Source organism: Leptinotarsa decemlineata, unplaced genomic scaffold, assembly GCF_025532065.1.
Source record: "Leptinotarsa decemlineata unplaced genomic scaffold, Ldec_3_MD MMD2_tig00001019_RagTag_RagTag, whole genome shotgun sequence".
NCBI lineage: Eukaryota > Metazoa > Arthropoda > Insecta > Coleoptera > Chrysomelidae > Leptinotarsa > Leptinotarsa decemlineata.
In genome coordinates, this window is record NW_027412557.1 from 6,489,711 (window position 1) to 6,508,597 (window position 18,887).

Consider the following 18,887-nt stretch of genomic DNA (forward strand, 5'->3'; position numbering starts at 1 on the left):
GAATATCTATACATTATATGACAAATAAATTACTACTTTGACTGAAAAGTCGATATTTGGAATTTGATAGTCATTGAATATCTATGCATATGATGAGTACTACTTTAAATGAAAGTTGAAGTTGGCATTTTGTCAATCATTGTATGCATATAATGATGAATACTTTTACATACATACATTTTGTTTGAGACTATAATGTTAACAATGTATGAACCTGTTTCTGTTTGAAAGTATAAAATGATAGCTCTGAAAAGAGCTATTTTTTTTATTGTTTCAGTCTTCAATTGTAGCCCTGAAAAGGGCTGTTTTTTTTTATTAATCCATGCAATGGTATGGACTAACGCTCCTCATCATCATCAGAAACAATGATGATTGTATCTCATCTGTATCTGATGATATACTGATGATGTCATCCTCATAATCATCTGAATCAGACGATATACTAATGGCATCATCATTAGCATAATTATCTAGCTCATTATCCTCTAGATCGTCTAACTCATTGACATCCCATCTCTAACTCTGCCTCTACTTCCTCTTGCATACCTTCTTCCATACGTGCCGGGAAATCATCAGGTAGATCATAGATACGTTGCAGCATTTTGTGCAAAATTTGTACTGAAATGATCGAACGTTGAATCTATTCCATGTACCTGGATGGGCCTGTACTCGTCATAGAACACTCTGGTACACTCATCGTTCGGTGGTGGAATCAGCACTCGACATTGTGGAAGAATGATATAGAACTGGATTGATGGCTTTATTTATATTGGAAAAAAAAGGAGGGGGTGAAGTGTAAATGTAGAACAATTCAGTGTTTGAAATTCGAAAGCAATAAGAATGACAATTTTCTTGAAATTCTAAGTGATTATTATTATGAGAAACTCTGAGGTGATTATTATAAAAAAAACTAATAAGGGAGAGGGAAAAAGACACTGCCCCAACCTCGCAGTGCCTCGTGTACACCAACCAAAAAGTGTGTACTCCATGGAAGGAAAAGGAAAGAATAGAAAGGAAGGAGAAATGAGGAAACGATTACATATCATCGTCTGAATTCAGACTTCATCAATCAGGATAGGGGATGGTGGAGGACTATCATCGGACTCATTGTCAGCGTCACCGTCATCATCGTCATCGCTGTCGTCGTCGTCTGTGTTTCCGGACTGTGTATCCCAATCGTAATCATTCCGCCAATCATAGGGATCTGGATAATCCCCATCAGACAGGTCCGCTTGATCGGTTCCAGTAACGTGAAGCACTTGTATCCGATCATCATAAATTATGTCATCATAATTCATCGAGTGAGGTGCCGTCGTGGAGGTAACGAAACCTTCATGATAGAAGCCCAGTAAGGATGTTGATGCGCTGGGTCACTGTACGGCTCATTAGTTTAATCAGTTTCCATGTTGAAGGTGGCTGATCAACTAAATTTCCAACAAGATAATTCCTACTTTTATACTTTTGAAAGGGAGTGGGGGAGGAGTGGGAAGGAGAGGGGATTAAGGGGAATGAATTTCAAAATGACATGAGCTATATTCCATGAAAGAGAAAATTGTGAAAATACTATAGAATTATATGAAATATACTTATTGATTTCATTATGAAACATATTTTCTTCCCAAGAGAATTATTTACAATAGATTAGAGAACACAAAAATTGATGTGAGGTATTTGCATAGAAGAACTTGTAGTTGAAATAAAAAAAGGAAATAATAATGAGACGAAATTTAAGAAAAATGCTCCAACCATCGCATTGTTCAATGTGTACAACAAACCAAAACAATGTACACCCTTAAATTCACTTCTTTTTTTTTATTTTATTTTTATTTCCTAAAATTACAAACATAAACTTAAAACTATCTTAATTAAATATTCCTAACTAACCTAAAACTGAATCTTACTACACTTACACTTAATCTATGGGAAAGTTTTTATAAAAGTCACTAACTTTTTATAAGTCTCTACGAAGAGGTATCTGCTTCACACTTTTTCTCCAGAGATGCATACTTCCGATCTAGTTCGGCTATTTACTTTTTTCTGCTTCCCTCCGTCGGTTAACAATTTCAGCCATTTCGCGCTTCCTTTTAACCAACGCGGCCTCACTAGCTCGAGAAGCATGTTCTGCTTCCTTACATCTCTGTAGAAAACTGTCCAACATTTCACTAACCTCTCCGATAGGCTGTCGCACTTGTGGCACTAACACTTCAGGATTCGTCACCGGTGTTGCCAGCATCGCGAAAGCGGCACCACCGACGGAGTGAATACGATGGGAGCCTCCTCCGATGGGACAATACAACTGGTGGCTCCTCCGGAGAAGGCGCCCTAGGTTTTTCCACTACTGCTGCGGGTGGTGTGGAGGGCCTTAAGCTGTTGGAGCGGTCGACCAACTACCTGCATAAGGATTAGTCCTATTGCAAGTAGCTCGGTACTTAGAAATAGGACCAACCTTCGCTGCAGGTCGTTGGCAAACCTTCTTACAGGCCTGACTTCCTCCTCCTCCTCGAATAAGTCAGGGCTGGTGGATCTGGCACCTAACTCGCGAAGTGGATGCCTTCCCTGCTCTGTCATAGGCATGTGGGCCACAGCGTTTATTTAATTCTGAGTGTTGGATGCCATTCTGAAAATGTAAAATAAATACAAAGTTAGTAGATGTAAAAAATTAAAGTACATTGTTAACTTACTCAAACTTAGCTCCTCGTCGTATAGTACACTGCTTCTGGTTGAGTATGGCTGGACTGCTCTGGATGACTGGCGGCCCGCCGCGCCCCCACCCCCACCCGCGCGCTTCGCGCGCCGTGAAACCTAACCTAACCTAACACCTATGACCCTAACCTACAGTATGTATTAATCTAATCTAACCTAACGCGGAGTAAATTCACCATGTTGGTTCAATTAATACGTCATCTGTTGGTTTTGGTTTGGTTCTATTATTCTAACATTTGGATCAATGTCCATTCCTGGATATCCCAGTCCACCTGATGGCCTGACTTTATGGCTTTTCTCCAAAACTTCAACTCTCTCTTCTAGTACATCATACTTTTTCATTGTAGTCCCTGTTATGTTTGACATAGCATCAAATTTTTTATTTGTAGACGCTATTATGTCAGACATTTTATGTCCACATCATTTGTAAGTTTGTCAAATTTACGAGTGAAAGTTATCCGAGCCTCTGCAATTTTATCGTCAAATGCTTGACGGGCATCGCGAGCAATATTACCTATTGTGGATTGTATTGCAGCTTGTAGGGCTAGAAGTATAACCTCCTTTGTTCCGTTAATTTCCCCTCAAGATATGATACAGTTACACAATCACTCTTGTCAATTGGTTCGCTTATATTTTTCAATATTTTTCTTTGCATGTCATAATGACCATCTTTTGTTAATTTAAAACCAATCCCGGGAGGACCTCGAATGACATTACCACCCAATTTTCTTTTTCTACCAAACTTATCGATTGTTTTAGACATTGTGCACTCTACGATGATTCTTTTCAAACTGATATTTCTTTCATTTACATTATGCTATATACTTTACAGTAATTGGTTAGGAAAATAGAAATGAAACAAATAATATTTTTATCATTTTTTATTCATCTAAGTAACTTGGTAAAAGTGATACATATACAATACATAATACAATAATCACAAATAATCACAAATAAGAATTTCCGGTTTGAAGGAATAAGCAATAATACTTCGAATTATAATTCAATTATTCATCTCTACAGTCAACAAATTGATTAGTTGGTCTAAGGCGCTCTCTTGAGAAAAAGAATGAACGATTTCAGACACCCAACGAATGTTATCTTTAGGATCATTTCGATAAAATTCTATATCGCTATGACCCCATGGAAGAGTTCGAGTGGTATTCGGAATGATGAATCTCTTGTCGTCATGATACGATAAAGCGACTTTATTTTTCAATTCAGTGTAAATATCATGCAATACGCTTCTGAACGAGTTCATCTTCCTGAATATCATACCTCCCTCTTCAATGATTTTTTCATAGTCTTCACATGTCAATTCATTCTTTATAACAGATCGTTTCACACCTTTGGCCTTCTTCAGTTCACCATCAACAGATTTCACGTAATACGTTTTAGCACCTGTACCGTAAAAGCTGATTATTGGATCATTTGGAATTCATCTTTGAAATTACCCAGAACTGACTTTGTCACTGGAATATTGAATTGGTTTCCTATTTTATAATTAGATGTATCGAACTTATTTATATTATTTTTGATAAATTCATAGAAATTGTTTGTATTTACTTTGAGAATAAGGGAGTCGGTATCAGTGTAGAGTAAGGACGCATCTTCTCCAAACTGTTGTTTGATATATCCATAGAAAAAATCATACATAACTGTTTTAGATAATTCTAGAATGGAAAATCCTAAATATAGTGGTTTATCATAATGAACTTTTACTCTAGCCAATTGAATGGCAACAAAATTTCTGTAAAAATAGAGCATTTTTTAAAATTTGGTCGAGATATGAGACAACTAGCACCTATAGTTCTTTTTATATTTTCCCCAATGTGTAATGAGTCTAACATCAATTCTATTGTCTACGTTTTCCATTGTTTTTCCATAGACTGCATTATTCATTAGTTTGTAGAAATCTTTTTCAGATTTGTTATTAGACCTATTACGCATTTCAGTATTCAAATCTATATAAGGCTTCATCCAACATGATTGCTTAAACCTCAATACTCTATGTGTGTTCATCACTATCAAACCATGATTGACAGCTTGCTGTAAGTTTCTATAGTGAACAATATATTTTCTTTTGTCGTTTAAATTTGGATTAATTTGGGAACTTTCGATTTTGCATATGGAGGTATCAAACGTTCAACTAAGAATGGTAAATCGGAATGTTTATCATGAAGTTCTTGGGGATAATGTATATCCACTTCCAATACATATCCATAAGGACTATCGATATCCACATTCATTATATCAAGATTGAGAATTTCATGAGGTGCTAACCATGAAAATTCACCTGTTGGTAATGGTTGCGACATGCTGTGACCATATAGATTTGTTGCATCCAAATATGAAATGAATGAAGATGGTTCATTTGGATTATAATCCGGTAAAAATGTATTGTTTGCTTTATGTTTCCTTTCACTACATTGACTTATTCCACCACGAATACCTTTTTGAAAGAAGTGAACCATATCAATATCAGTTAGTAATTCCAATTCAATATTAGTATATTTCAACATGGCATCCCACGATAATCCGGGTGCATGAAGTATTGTGCCGGATCCAATTTATATTTATCAACAGATATATTTCTAAAGTTTTCAAAAATGTCACATAATAGTAACACATCTGACTTTAAATATAAATCAGAGTATTCACCCAAATCCTGACATTCGAATAAATTCCAAACAAGTTGAGCTCTCCCATAATCATTATCTGATATATGTTCACAATTGAGTTTATCATAAAATTGATTTTTGGTTGGAAGTCTTGGATGATTCAGTTTTTCGATGTCATCAACAAAAATAGGGAAATACACCTTTCTTTCTCATCAAATTGAAATTTTCAATTTGTGGGAAATGTTTGCGCATCTCGATACACTGATCAGATGTTAAATTTGCACCTAAATTCTCCAAAGAACTAGGCATGAATCTGAAACTATCAATGAATCTCATTTTCAAATAATTCTTCTTCACCCTACCATCTTTATCCGTATAGGAGTGTGTAAAGAGATGTTTTGTGAAAGATATATATTTTTCATTAGTTTGTGGGATGACATCCACTTTATCTTTGTTTTTATACAATTCCTTTATGAATAAATGACAATCATATCCACTGAGATTGTGAAAAATTATAGGAATGAAATTTGGCAATTTAAAATTCAAATTACAAGATGAATGAGCAGTAGGGACCTTTTTTTTTCCTGTGAGGTGACAATGATCCCTCACTTTGACTTCGCCATCATTAAATTGTTTGGAACAAATACCACAATTTGTGGCAGAAGCAAACTGTTCCTCTTCCTCAGGAGTTTGTACATCCATAGGAATAGGAAACCTGAGATGATTTTCATAAATATTTTTCAAATCATCTTCGATTTTGCTAACGAATTTTTGGCTGCATCCACACCCCTATACGAAACAAATTTTGATGAATCATCATTGTATGAACATTTAATCAAATAAGCAAATGAATAAGGCTCATGTTTGAATGTCTTGATCGAATACGAGTATTCAGGATTTGGTTTAGTGGTTTGAATCGGCTTCAGTACTGATTCAAAATCTGCATACACTACAAATGGTACCTTCATTTGTTTCTCAAAGTTTTCAAAAGTTAGTATATTTTCAGGTACCGTTTTCCCATATTTATTGACTTTGAAATTGTTGATGGTGTTGTAGTACTCAAGTGATTACAATCATTTATCTTATGACGTAATAGTAATTGTTCATTAGAAAAATATAATAAACAGCCATCACAAAAATATTCTTATGTTCATGAGCCGATAATTGGCTTGAAACTAATCTTGAAAGATCTTTGATCCAACAATAATGATTATTACCGAAATCATCTGTGATAAGTAACAATTGACATGTCTTCTAAGTCTTCTCTGAGAGTAACGTAATGGTCCAATTATTTCATACATTATTTTACCCTTCTCGAATTTACTTTCTAAACCGTACACATTAACTGAAATATCATTCTTGTCTTCAAATTTCACAATATCTTTCAACTTTACCGGAAAATTCATACCTGTTACATCTATGACTGTACTGAAATGTGGATACGATGAAACTTCTGATGTTCTATCGATTGCAGGATGTAGTGCTGAAGTGATAGCCCATGCAAAACAATGCTGATCTTCATTACGGACATTAACCACGGCCTTCCTACGCTCAATACATTCAGGCAGCTTCACATATGAACATCCACTGAGCGGGCTGTATTTATTAATGTTCAACTCCAGAAACATGATTTTTCACAAGTCCAACCTTAAATACAGAACAATATTACTAATCCATCCAATTAAAAACTTGGTAGAAATGTTTACCTGAATCACGTTCCTGGAATTCTGTAGTTTGAGCGATAATCCCATTTCGAAATCCATCAAATAAGGAATTCAAATCAGTAGATTGATCAACTGTTCTATTCTGTGAATTAAATGATTTCGTTTCCTTCAGGTCTTGTGTTTGTAGTAGAATATAACTCCCAAATACTTCCATATTCACTTTGATGATTTTGTGAACCCTGATGGCCGATTCCAATAATTCTATAACTTTCTGCCTGATTTCATTAAAGAATAACATGTAATCGGTGGAAACAATGGAACTCTGCACCCTGTATGTCGCAATCCGACGTTTGAAGGCGCTCTTTATAATTTGAACACCATCACTGAATTGAACACATGTATTATTCTTAGTTTGTAGAGTTCTATTGTGAGAATTCACTTGAGTCAATGGAATCATCACATTACAACAATTACATGTGTACATAGGTGCTGCAGCGTCATCTAATCTCACTCGTTTCACTGATGGCCCTCCTTGGCAACTCTGGAGCTGATGACGACGAAGGTTGTCACTACGGGTGAAAGATTTACCACATTCACAAGAATACATTTTCTATGATATGTTCTCACTAACTCACTCGATGGAAACTGACATAACCAACACTCGCCCGCTTCTTAAATACCATAATCCACGTCGCCTGCGCATCCACCGTAGAGAGTGAGGGTAGGTAAGGACACATAGATGCGATAACAGTTGCCGGCACGAGCAAGCAGTGATCGTTGCGCTCTCGGAGAGGGCAGACGTTTGCACAGTCCTCGCCCGCCTGCGTGTCACCATCAATAGCGAGGGTAGGGTGATGCGTTACGTCACATCATTCACTGCTTCGAGAGCGATAGCCGAACAAGCAATTGTCGTTGCGCTCTCGGAGAAGACAGACGTTAGCACAGTCCTCGCCCGCCTGCGTGTCACCATTGATGGCGAGTCTGGGGCGTTACGTCACATCCTTCACTACATCGAGGGAGGTGAGAGCAGACCGATGAATACGCATTACTCTGCCACACGTCGTGGAGTGAACATGTCGCTCTCTAGCCGTTGAACGGTTATTGCTGTGACGTCACTCCACTACTAACTTGGTGCCCTCACACCGATGGAGCATTCATTACTTGGAGGATCTTCGAAGTATGCAGACGTATGTTTGTACATAGACAAACAAGCACATGATGAAACCCTGTACCGTGCATTCTCTAACACACACACACACATACACACACAAAATCTCATATGAAAAAAAAAATCTGAACGATCCATGCACCAGACACTTCAAGGTCACAACGCCTTGACTTCACTGCACAACAAAAAAAAAGCAAATAACACGTCATATTGGTGGGGGAGTATTAGAACCGGGAAAAAATTTCTGAACGATCCATACACCACACCCTTCAAGGTCACATCACCTTGACTTCACCAAACAACAACCAATAAAAAAGCAATTAATACGTCATAGTGGTGGGGGGAGGCTTAGAACCGGCTCAAAATCTCCTACTGAGGAGATATCTATTCGTCTCCTCAACCCCCCCCCCCCGGTTATAGCCGTCAGTCCTCCTCACCGAGATGGGTACTTCACCAGCTCTTTTATCCTCTAGCATCCGATACCCTCTGTCCCATGGTATCTCCATTTGTACTTTCTCTCTCACTTTCTCCTTCACCCATTCTATTCGTGCCTCCTTCACTCCTCTCTTAAATTCATTCCTTACCCTCCTGTATATTCCCAGTTTTTCCGTCCTCTCGTCTCCCAGTGAGGTCTGGAACTCTCTTCGCGCTCTACGTACTGTTTTTCTCATCACTCCACCATTAATTTTCCCTTTCCGCTGCTCTAGTTATCCGGGGAATTACCCTCTTGCATACATCCTGTAACTTCCTTTGCATTCGTTCTGCCTCTCTCTCTATCTCTTCTCTCCCATTCACCTCCCCCAGTTGGAATCGAGACAGGATTCTGTCCATCCTGTCCCAATTCACCCTGGCCACATTCATTATCTTCTTCACACGCTTCTGAGGACCATCCGCTCTAGTTATCACAATCATTCTGTGGTCACTGATCATCTCTTCTGCTAGCACTCTCCATTCGTCTACTTGCACCCCATCCGTAACTGTTATATCCACCCAACTTTCGCCTCTCGTACTGGAGAATGTTGCCATGCCGTCCCATTCATTCTGAATCGTGTAGCCATTTGTGGATACCCAATTCAACATTTCATCTGTCACATTCCCTCCCCAGGCCTCATTCTTGGCGTTGAAATCGTCCAAGATGATCTTTCGTCCTTCCCATGCATCAAATTCATTCCTAGCCCTCCTCAGGTTCTCACCTATCACTCTGCCTGGTTCATCATATATATTCATCACCTTCACTTTCTTCCTTTCGCTTCCTACAGTCACTCCTATTGCATTCACATTCGTTTCACCTCTGCCTCTACCTCTCTGCCCCTACCTACATTTATCTGGAGGATTTTACACATTGTGATGCGCCCTACATCTCTGTGCCTCCACTCTCCTCTGGTACACAGGGCATTTATTGTCCATTGCTGAATGCGTTCTTTCTAACAGGCCGGCTCTCCTGCAGTTTATGCAGTTGAGGGGCGCGTTTCTCTGCACTCCCTTCCCTCGTGTTTGCCTCCACATTTACTGCACGCTGGTTCATCTCTGCAATTTCTAGCACTGTGGCCGAAGTGGCAGCATTTGAAACATATGCCCACATTCATGCTCTTCTCAACATAGATCCAGGCAATGTCCACACTAATCCGTCCTGCACTGATTAACCTTCTGAAAGCTGTCTGGTTTATTGTTATAGTAACATTCTCCCTCCAGCTGCTATTTTTACATATTTTTATCTTCATGACTTTGATGCTGTCCCAGTCAGACTGTGTCCAGTCACTCGTAAGTCCAGCGTTTTGTTCTCTCAGTACTGTTACAATGTCTGATGTCGTATATCTCTTATCTAGACCTGTTAAGAGTAACTGCGAAGTTAGCGTTGATCCCTGTACTTTTACTATTCCTTCTCTCTCGATTGCATTTTTAATTTTTTCTTTTTCGATGACATTCCTACTTTCTGTTCTTGATTTATATTGATGTCCGCGTACGTCTTATTAATTGTTTTTTTTTCCTTCGTCGTCTAGTTCTCCCTTCACCAACTATCAATCGCGCAGCGTCGGTGTCCATATCTGTTATTGTAGCCGCCTCGTTTATGTACTGACTACCAATCCTGTTGTGCTTGATGTGGTTGCTACTTCTGGTGCCTTATTTGCTGCCTCGGCCATTCTGCTACCTTATCGCTTGCATTCTGACGTTTTGTGGGCATATCTATTCTGTGCGTAAGTTCTTTCATCTCCCACATCGATGCAGTCACCTGTAATGTTAGCGCCTCCAGAACCTCTTTCATACCTGGATTCATTCCTGTTTCTCTCATACTTATCATCCTCTCTCCGCTCTCATACGCCCAATCTCTCTCTCATACTTGTCGACTAGCGTACTCACCTCATTGGCGAATTAGGGTACTTCTTTTTACTGCAAATTGTTCTGACTTAGTGAACTGCACTTTTCCGCTCTGATATCGACTCGTAGCTTCCTCTATTTCTTCTAGCTTACGGCGAATGAACGCCAGTGAAGCATTTCCTTTTTCTTTTCCAGTTCAACCTCTGTCTTCTCCTCTTCATCTTCCTCGTTTGTGGTGTTATTAAGATTTTCGTTTACAATTTTATCAATTTTCTAATAGATTTGTTCAGCATATCTTGAACTGTCTCAACCATAGCTCCTGTAGCTGCCTTAACTACTTCTTCAATCATTTTTTGTTTCTCGACAACTCTTTCATTTCCCTTGTCAGGCGACCTTATTAGTTTAACCTTCGGGGTCAAGGCATCTCTCTCCTTTTCGATAGCTTCCTCATTGTAGTCCTCTGCATCTCTGTTTTGTTTTCTCTTCTTATCTTCCATGTTATGGAAGGTATTAGCATCCATTTCCTGCGCTTTGCCTCAATAATTTTCTCTTTAGGATCTCGACGCTCTGCGTTAAAATTTATTTTAACGCTAGAGTCGCCAGACTCTGTATTTAGACGTGACTGTCGATTCCCAACTTTTTGTCGCCAGGCGTCAAAAAAATGACGCGGGCGTTAAAATGTTTTCTTAAGGTCCAAAAATAATTTTTAAATTGTATTTCTGGAATCGGCCCGTTACTTGTCCTTTGTGGTCCAATATTTCGGGATTTTCGTACGAAAACGGCCCGTAATAGATCGTTAAAGGACCAACAAAATTTTAATCCTTTCCCGATAAGATAACTACTTTTTGTTAATTCTGTTCGTTATTTGTATGCACTTTATGCCACTTTTCTAAGTCCTTTTTCCTGTGTATTGTATAGTTTATGCACTTATCACTTTGATTACCAAGTTCAGTATAACTTTAGGTTCATTTTGATACCAAACTCTTCACTTTATATTACAACTATCACTTAAAATCAGTTCATTAACAACAGCTCACCAAAAATGCGTGTATACAAAACGAATTCTCGATGCCAAGTGCCTTACAGAAAAAAACTTTATAGAACAATAGTTGTACAGAATTAGTCACTACCAGAGTTGTTTTTCACTTCCGCGAAAGGTTTAATACACCCCCTGGTTAAAAGCAACCCCCGTTACAGCATCAACTTTGGAGCAGAGGATACGTAGAATCTACATTCAAACTTTTTCACAAATCTTTGCTGTTTAATGAATTTGTACGGTATCGCCGTATTTCACCGTCAATTATTGAAGTGAAGCAAATACTACAATATTTACTAGCAGCGGCAAATAATCTTTCATTCATCGCAATGAATTATGAAAATCGTAAGAAACTTCTACTGAGACAGATACAACAATATGTTATAACGATTGATTTGTGTGAATATAGAAAAGAAATGGGCTCAGATGGGAATTTCATCCTCAGATTTCCAAAATGGCAATCTAGTGATATCTTTCGATTTCCGATACAATACTGCTTTGCTTTTAAAAACGGTCTATTGTCGTGGAAGATATTATGCTCTGAAATGCTAACAAATAACGTTTTTCGAAAAATGCAAACGTTTAATCGATTTAAAGTAAAACTTTTCATATCGATCTGAAGGTTGAAGATGATTTCCTTCGGAACAATTTGCAAAAAATGAAAGAAAATGAATTAAATTTAGAAAATACTAAAAATACCAGAACTGAAATATTTTATTGACTTATTTATAAAAAGAAAATATAAAAATTAATAAAAAAATCAACAGTGGGTGAGTATAAGATACTCACCCATATAGGAACATTAATTTGTAGAGAAAACAAATTAGGTATTGTGACCTGTAATGGACATTACCTAATGAATGAGTAAACAATAAGTGGAATTTCATCAGTTCGGACCATTGTCTAATATGATATAACATGATTTGAAATCCCTGCTATCGGGCTCTGTAATACGAAAGAAGGTCTCGAGAAGGAACTACACATCATCAAAAATGATCTTCAACGGAATGGCTACTCCAAAGCGATGGTGGAACAGATTTTGGCAAAAAGACAGCAAGAGCCCCGCAAGAAAGAGAAGCCGTCACAACCAGTGCTTGCACGTTCTTACATCAGAAGATTGTCGGAAAGAATAAGAAGAATTGGATCCAAGTATAACATCAGAACCTTCTTCAGATCCGGAAACACCATCCGTTGCAGCCTCACGAAAACCAGACCACCAAACGCGGACTGCGGTGAAACTAAAAGGCTATTGAAAGTCCGCATTGCCGATCATAAGAAACACACATAGCGAGGAGAAACCAGCTAATCGCGAATAGCAAAGCATGTTTGGACTCATCAACAAAACTTCTAGTGGTCCCAAACTGAGATCATCTTCAGGGGAAACACTGGCTTAGGAGGAAATTGAAAACAGCTGCATATATGTTGTCCAGCGACGCATTTAGCGAAAAAAAGTCAACTTTCGCCAAACAGTCATCTACCGGTAAACCGGTGAAGCGGAGAGAGGGAAGAGGGATAGGTAAAAGCACTCGAATGACCTATGAATAGTCATCTCTCGGAGGAATAGTCCAGTCATCACTCGAAGACGATTGTGGATATTAACAATCGAAACGTCGTAAAGTAACTTGGTTTGAAATCTTTCTATAATTTTTTTCATTCTTTTTTTTTGCCTTTTTCATTCTTTTTTATTTGTTTTTACACTGTGGTCATTTTCATCTTCATTATTTACTTCGTTATACTGCATCTTCATTCCACGTTTTATTGCTTGATATATAGTTGATATTTCAGTTCTTCATTTTGATTTCATTTATTCTTTCAAAGATTACGAATCACATTAGAATTATATTAGACAATGGAAGTCCAAAGAAGTAAAATTCACAAGTTTACATTCACCACATTACCTCAACATCCTATATTACTTTTTTTGATAATTCAAATTTTCGTAAAAAAAATCGATTTAACAATGGATTTGTTTCCTGCTGACATACTTAGTGATATTTTGGAAAAAAGCGTTAGGTAACTGAAAAGCATCTTTCTAGATTAATACAATTTTTTTTAGTGAAATAGAAAAAATAAGATAAAGAAGGTGAAATAAGAAGTGAAGGTGATGTAGTGACTGAATACTTGTGTTTTTGTATAGTTTGTATCGTGCAAAAATAAGGTGGCCAACATCCAGCCACGGTGGTTAGCAGAAAGGCACATTGATGCTAGGCACGGTGCCAACATCCGTGGCTAGCCGTCTAACAGTGCCCTCGATATATTTTTCCAGGGTTCCCAACTTAGGAGTTTTTCCCAAATTTAAGGGAGAAAAGTGGGATGGGATTTTTAGCGGTGTTATATTCTCAAGGGTTTTTTTAGGGATTTTTTTTCTGTCAATTTTTTATGGTTCGATTCACGCTGCAACGATATGGTAGATCCTACATAACATTTCAACCGTCCACAAAAATGCTAAAATCATTCAATATCAACATGTATCACTCTGAAAAGTCAGAATAAAAAAATCAAAAAGTTTTGCTGAATAATATTCAGCAATATGAATGATATTTTATAATTTTGTGATTATTTTTAAAGTATTATTTATGTAAAAATATTCAATTATTCATGTCATGAATAATATTTTTTTCAAGGGGGATTCCTAGTAATTGTGGGGATTGTAGGGGTTTTGGTTGGGGCTGTATGGAGATGAATTTTTGAGAGTTGGGGACACTGCATTCTTCACTTTCCGTTATTTACGTGCTTAGCTTACACGACTTTTGAGGGTTGTCGTTCGTAGGAAGGCAAAGCCGGTTAACGGAAAAACAGATTTGAACATATTTTCCCAACTTGCTGATATTCGTTTCAGTAGAATGGTATGGAGACTAACTCACTTTTTTTCAGGTGACCCCCAAGGTGAATGCACCAGATGTGGCAAAATATTTTTGTGTGGATCATCGAGAAAAGGGGTTGTCTCAAATGCAAGAATCCAGTTACGATCAGTGAGCTCATGGGCTCAGCAGCAGAAGAGTCAAGTGGAAATCAAACAGAAGATAGCACAAATCTATAGTGAACAAAATGAACATCCATATGATATTTCAATGGTGGAGAGTAATACAAAATTTTACAATCGTCAAATATATTTCACCCATTGTGAAAATTCGCTACCATTTTAATTATTTCGCATATTGTTTTTTTTTACAAAACTTGTGAAGCATATTGCGTTGGAGAATAGACAAAACCAAAATAACGATCCTTGAGAATTTTAGCTTTGAAGGTTTACTGATATCGATCTGCTAATTCATTTTCACAAATATCCATAGAAAGTAGCAATATCATTTCATGTATTTCTGTAGTCATTACTAATTATTCCTCACAAAAGTATTGGACAATAATTAAATATATATGTACATGGTCATTCCCTTGTAAGTCACTGTTTTTTAGGAGGCTTTGTATTTATTCATTCTCATTAATTAAACGATTTCAAAGAAGTGAGTTAATTAACATTTATCCTTGGTATGAATATGTTACAATTTGTATTTATTTACATTTCACAGCACGTAGATTCCGACATGAGGAGAAATCAAAAGAAGATAAAATCTTTGGTGAGCTGAATAATTTTTGGGAAATATGATATACAGGACGACAGATACAAGGACATATTCTATTGGGGATGAGTTCAAAAAGTTAGTTTGCAGTCGTGTTGAATCGTGTTTTTTTCATGATATAGACGGTCATTTTCGTTTACTTTTTCAATTTCGTAAATTGGTTTACATGATAATAAACGCGACTGACAACACCATTGTTTTTTTATTGAAAAAAATATGTTAAATTATATTTAATTATGACAGATACAGACAAAAAGGTACAAGAATCACGAGTGGATCTGATTATGGCTAAAGTATGTGTTACATACTTGAAGTTCTTCGGAAAGTTCGATATCATTCAAAAAAATTCACAAGGTTTGAAATTTTACAGTTTTCGTCTAAGAGTGAAGATAAGTCAAAATCTAGATTGAATGCTTGACGTTGCACTGAAAATTTTGGGCACTCAACTGAAAACTGACTCACAGTCTCTGGAATTAGGGTCACCAGTCCAGTAAATGAACGAATAACGATAGTTGTCACTTTCTACAACCATAACTTATTTTTCTCGTTAGATTCATTTTTGTGTGATTAGTTTTATTATAACTTCACTGTGTTTATAATCGATTTATATCATAAAAGCGTGCAATTTGTTATAATTTTCTGTATTAAAATCCTTTGAAGATCAAAAACTACCAAACACCCAATGAATGAATACCATAGCCTAATAAATGAACAACAAACACCCAGTTGATGAACAAATACTTTATTCATTTGAACACAATAATTATTTTGTTCAAAGCAACGTTATGTGATTTCATAACATAATTTCAATTCAATAATAAGTTCAAAAACATAATATATAGTGATAATATCAAATTCAATTGATATCAACATAGAAAATTCCACGTGTGTTATAAGGAACTGAAGCAGAAATTGTCTTCTCAGTTTCGTTTGTTTTGTACCAGATTTGGTCGATTGGACCATTTCCATCGTTCTTTAGTAGTTTATTCCATTACACTGATTTCATACCCATCATCATGACAATTCTTTATCAAGCCAGGGTATTGTCTCAATTCATATTCAACTACCACATAGTCCCCTACATTAAAAATATCAGCTGGGGATTCGTGTATGTTGTCTTGTTCTATATTCTCAACCCGCTGTTCTTCTTTGTCTTTTTCAAACTTCCTTCCATGTTTCGATTTCTGGTGCTCTTCACCCTATTTTTCTTTTTTGACTTCATTTTCTTCTTCCATAGTCTGTTGCTATTTTTCCTTTTCATTATTTGTGTTTCCTTTCAGTCTCCTGCTTTTCGCTGTTTTCTTCTTTTTCGGCATTCTCGTCTTCATTCGATTTCTTAGTCTGCTGCTCTTCATCGTATATTTCTTTTTCGAGTTTCCTGTCCTCTCTCATTGCCGTCTGCCCTTCGCTGTTTCCTACTTTTTCGGCTTCATTCTTTTGTTTCGTTTTTTTAATTAGTTGATCTTTCGGAATTCTTTTATAAGGAAACATTACCATTGGCCGTGCTACTATCCCTGCTGCTGAATAATTGCATAGAACGGTAATTGATTCTTTTTCACTGCCGGAAGAAACTTCGTACAGGTTTTTATAACCTTTAGGTGCTAAAACTAGACCTGATTTCATGCACATTCTGATGGCTATTTCATTTGCATTAAAGACTCTAGAAAGATCTTTGATCATATCTAAGATGCTTTCATTTTGCTTTCCTCTTTGAAGATGATCACTTGGTGATCGAAACACGTGTCAAGATGTTAAAAATAACGATTTGGTGCTGGATAAAAACTCCAGTAACATTCATTACTACACCAAAGGTTGCAAATAGTGCATCATAAGATATGTTTTGTACTTACCTTTAAAAAAATGCCGCACACTTGGTCCGATCTGACTGGTACCGATCTGTCGATGTTATAAAAATTCACTGTTTGAGGTTATGATTTTTCCAGTGTATGAACGGAATTGTCCAGACCGTTGCCATATTTACAAACGTTTTCTTCGGCTTCTGATAATTGAAATAACCTTAATAAAGATAAAATCAGTTGAATTGTTCATTTATTGTGTGGTGTTCATTCTCTGGCTCGTTGACCCCAGACATCTGTCGCGCGTTCTTACTTGTTTTCTATTCGATCAGTGTCCATGAGTGTAGCGGGTGTGGCCAGTACGAAAACGTGTAAGAACAACTTGGTGGGTTCTGGTTTGGGAAGTAATTTTCCACGGTTTTATGGTGGATTTAACTTCTTTCAGTTCTTCTTTCTTCTTTCTTTCTTCTTCTTTCAATCGTCTTCGGGTGATGACATCACCCGAAGACGATTGTAGATACCAACAATCGAAACGTCGTGAACTAACGTGACTTGGAATCTCTACACTTTTTTATTTTTATTTTCTTTTTGCATTCCTTTAATTTTTATTTATTCAATTATTATATTTTTACTTGTAGGTTATTTTACTATCATTTCATTTCAGGTTTATTGTTGCTTAATATAAGTGTTATTTTCAACTATTCTTTTTTAATTATTCTTTTTTACTTGTTTCAGGGATTTCAAATCATTTTATATAATAGACAATGGAAGTCCGAACTAGTGAAATTCATCACGAAACATTGTCAATCACCTTCAAACAAACCCAGAAACATGATGTTTTTAGTCTCTCTAGATATTGCACATATTGCTTTTTCTTGCTGTTTATTAAGATTTTATTATCCGAATACATTTGTTGAATACCTAGAATGGCGCTCAGTGAAACCATAATGATTATGGAATTTTTAATATCCTTTTCTAGTAAACGCTTGCGAGTTTGAAGAATAGTGAAAAGTTCCTGCTTCCAAACTTGTTGACTTTAAACTTGTACGCCGAGTTAGACGTCACAAAAGCTGCAGAAACTCCTTTTTTTGGGTTGGGTTGAAAAAGAAAAGTTTAGGAAAAGTTTGGAGATATATGAATTGATTATCTGGTAGAAAGTATGTGTGATGCAAGATCTTCTGGCATAAAGATTGTTGAATCATTATATACGGGCAGTACAAGCTTTTCCTAGGTGTGGTTCTGTAGGTCCCTAAAGCTGTCCTTATTGCCGTATTGTGGATTGAGTCCATCATCTTCGATACGGATCTAGTCGCACTGTCGTAAACAATGGAGCAATAATCAATAATTGACCTGATAAGACTTCTGTATAAAAGTAATAATGTTTGAACATCTGGACCCCACCTACGGTTGGAGACAGTCTTCAGGAGATTGATATCGCTTTGACTAGATTGTCTGACTAGATGAGCTTCCCAGCTACTGGAGTATTTTGTTGGTAAAGATTCAGGGTCAGTTTGAAGTCTTCTTTCCTTCTTGAAAAAAGTATACATTGACAGTTAGAAGGACTTATCTGGAAACTTGTAGTATTTAGCCATTTTCCTATACCATGAACTGCTTCTTGGAATCTGGTTTGAATGGTTCTCATGTTTTTCCCTCGTATGTGGATTATTAAGTCGTCGGTATATGAGCTGGTTTTAACAGGACTCTGGACATGTTCAACTGCGTAATTTATTGCAATCAGAGAAAGTGTACTGCTCAAAATGGATCCTTGATGGATTTCATTCTCCTGTATCTTCCTTTCCGATATGTGTCCGTCCGTTAACTTTCACGGTAAACGATCTTGTCGAAAAAAAAATGTTGCATGAATTTTAATGTTTCCATTGGTGTTCCCGCAATTAAGTTTCTTGAGAATGTAGAATCTGCAAGTCATGTCGAATGCGTTGTGTATGTGTATGATTCCTGGTCGATTGAATTATAGGAAGTTGATCGATTTTTTCTGAAGTCGTTT

The 18,887-nt window shown here is 36.9% G+C and overlaps 1 protein-coding gene across 1 annotated transcript in view; it reads left to right on the forward strand.

Moving 5' to 3' along the window:
• The window catches only part of LOC111503294 (uncharacterized), a 578,705-nt gene extending 563,760 nt beyond the window's left edge, over positions 1 to 14,945 (forward strand). The window contains exon 7 of the mRNA XM_074175409.1: positions 14,383 to 14,945. Coding sequence (XP_074031510.1) covers positions 14,383 to 14,654 — 272 coding nt within the window. The 3' untranslated portion in view covers positions 14,655 to 14,945. The remainder of the gene's footprint in view (positions 1 to 14,382) is intronic.
• The last annotated feature ends 3,942 nt before the right edge of the window (positions 14,946 to 18,887 follow it).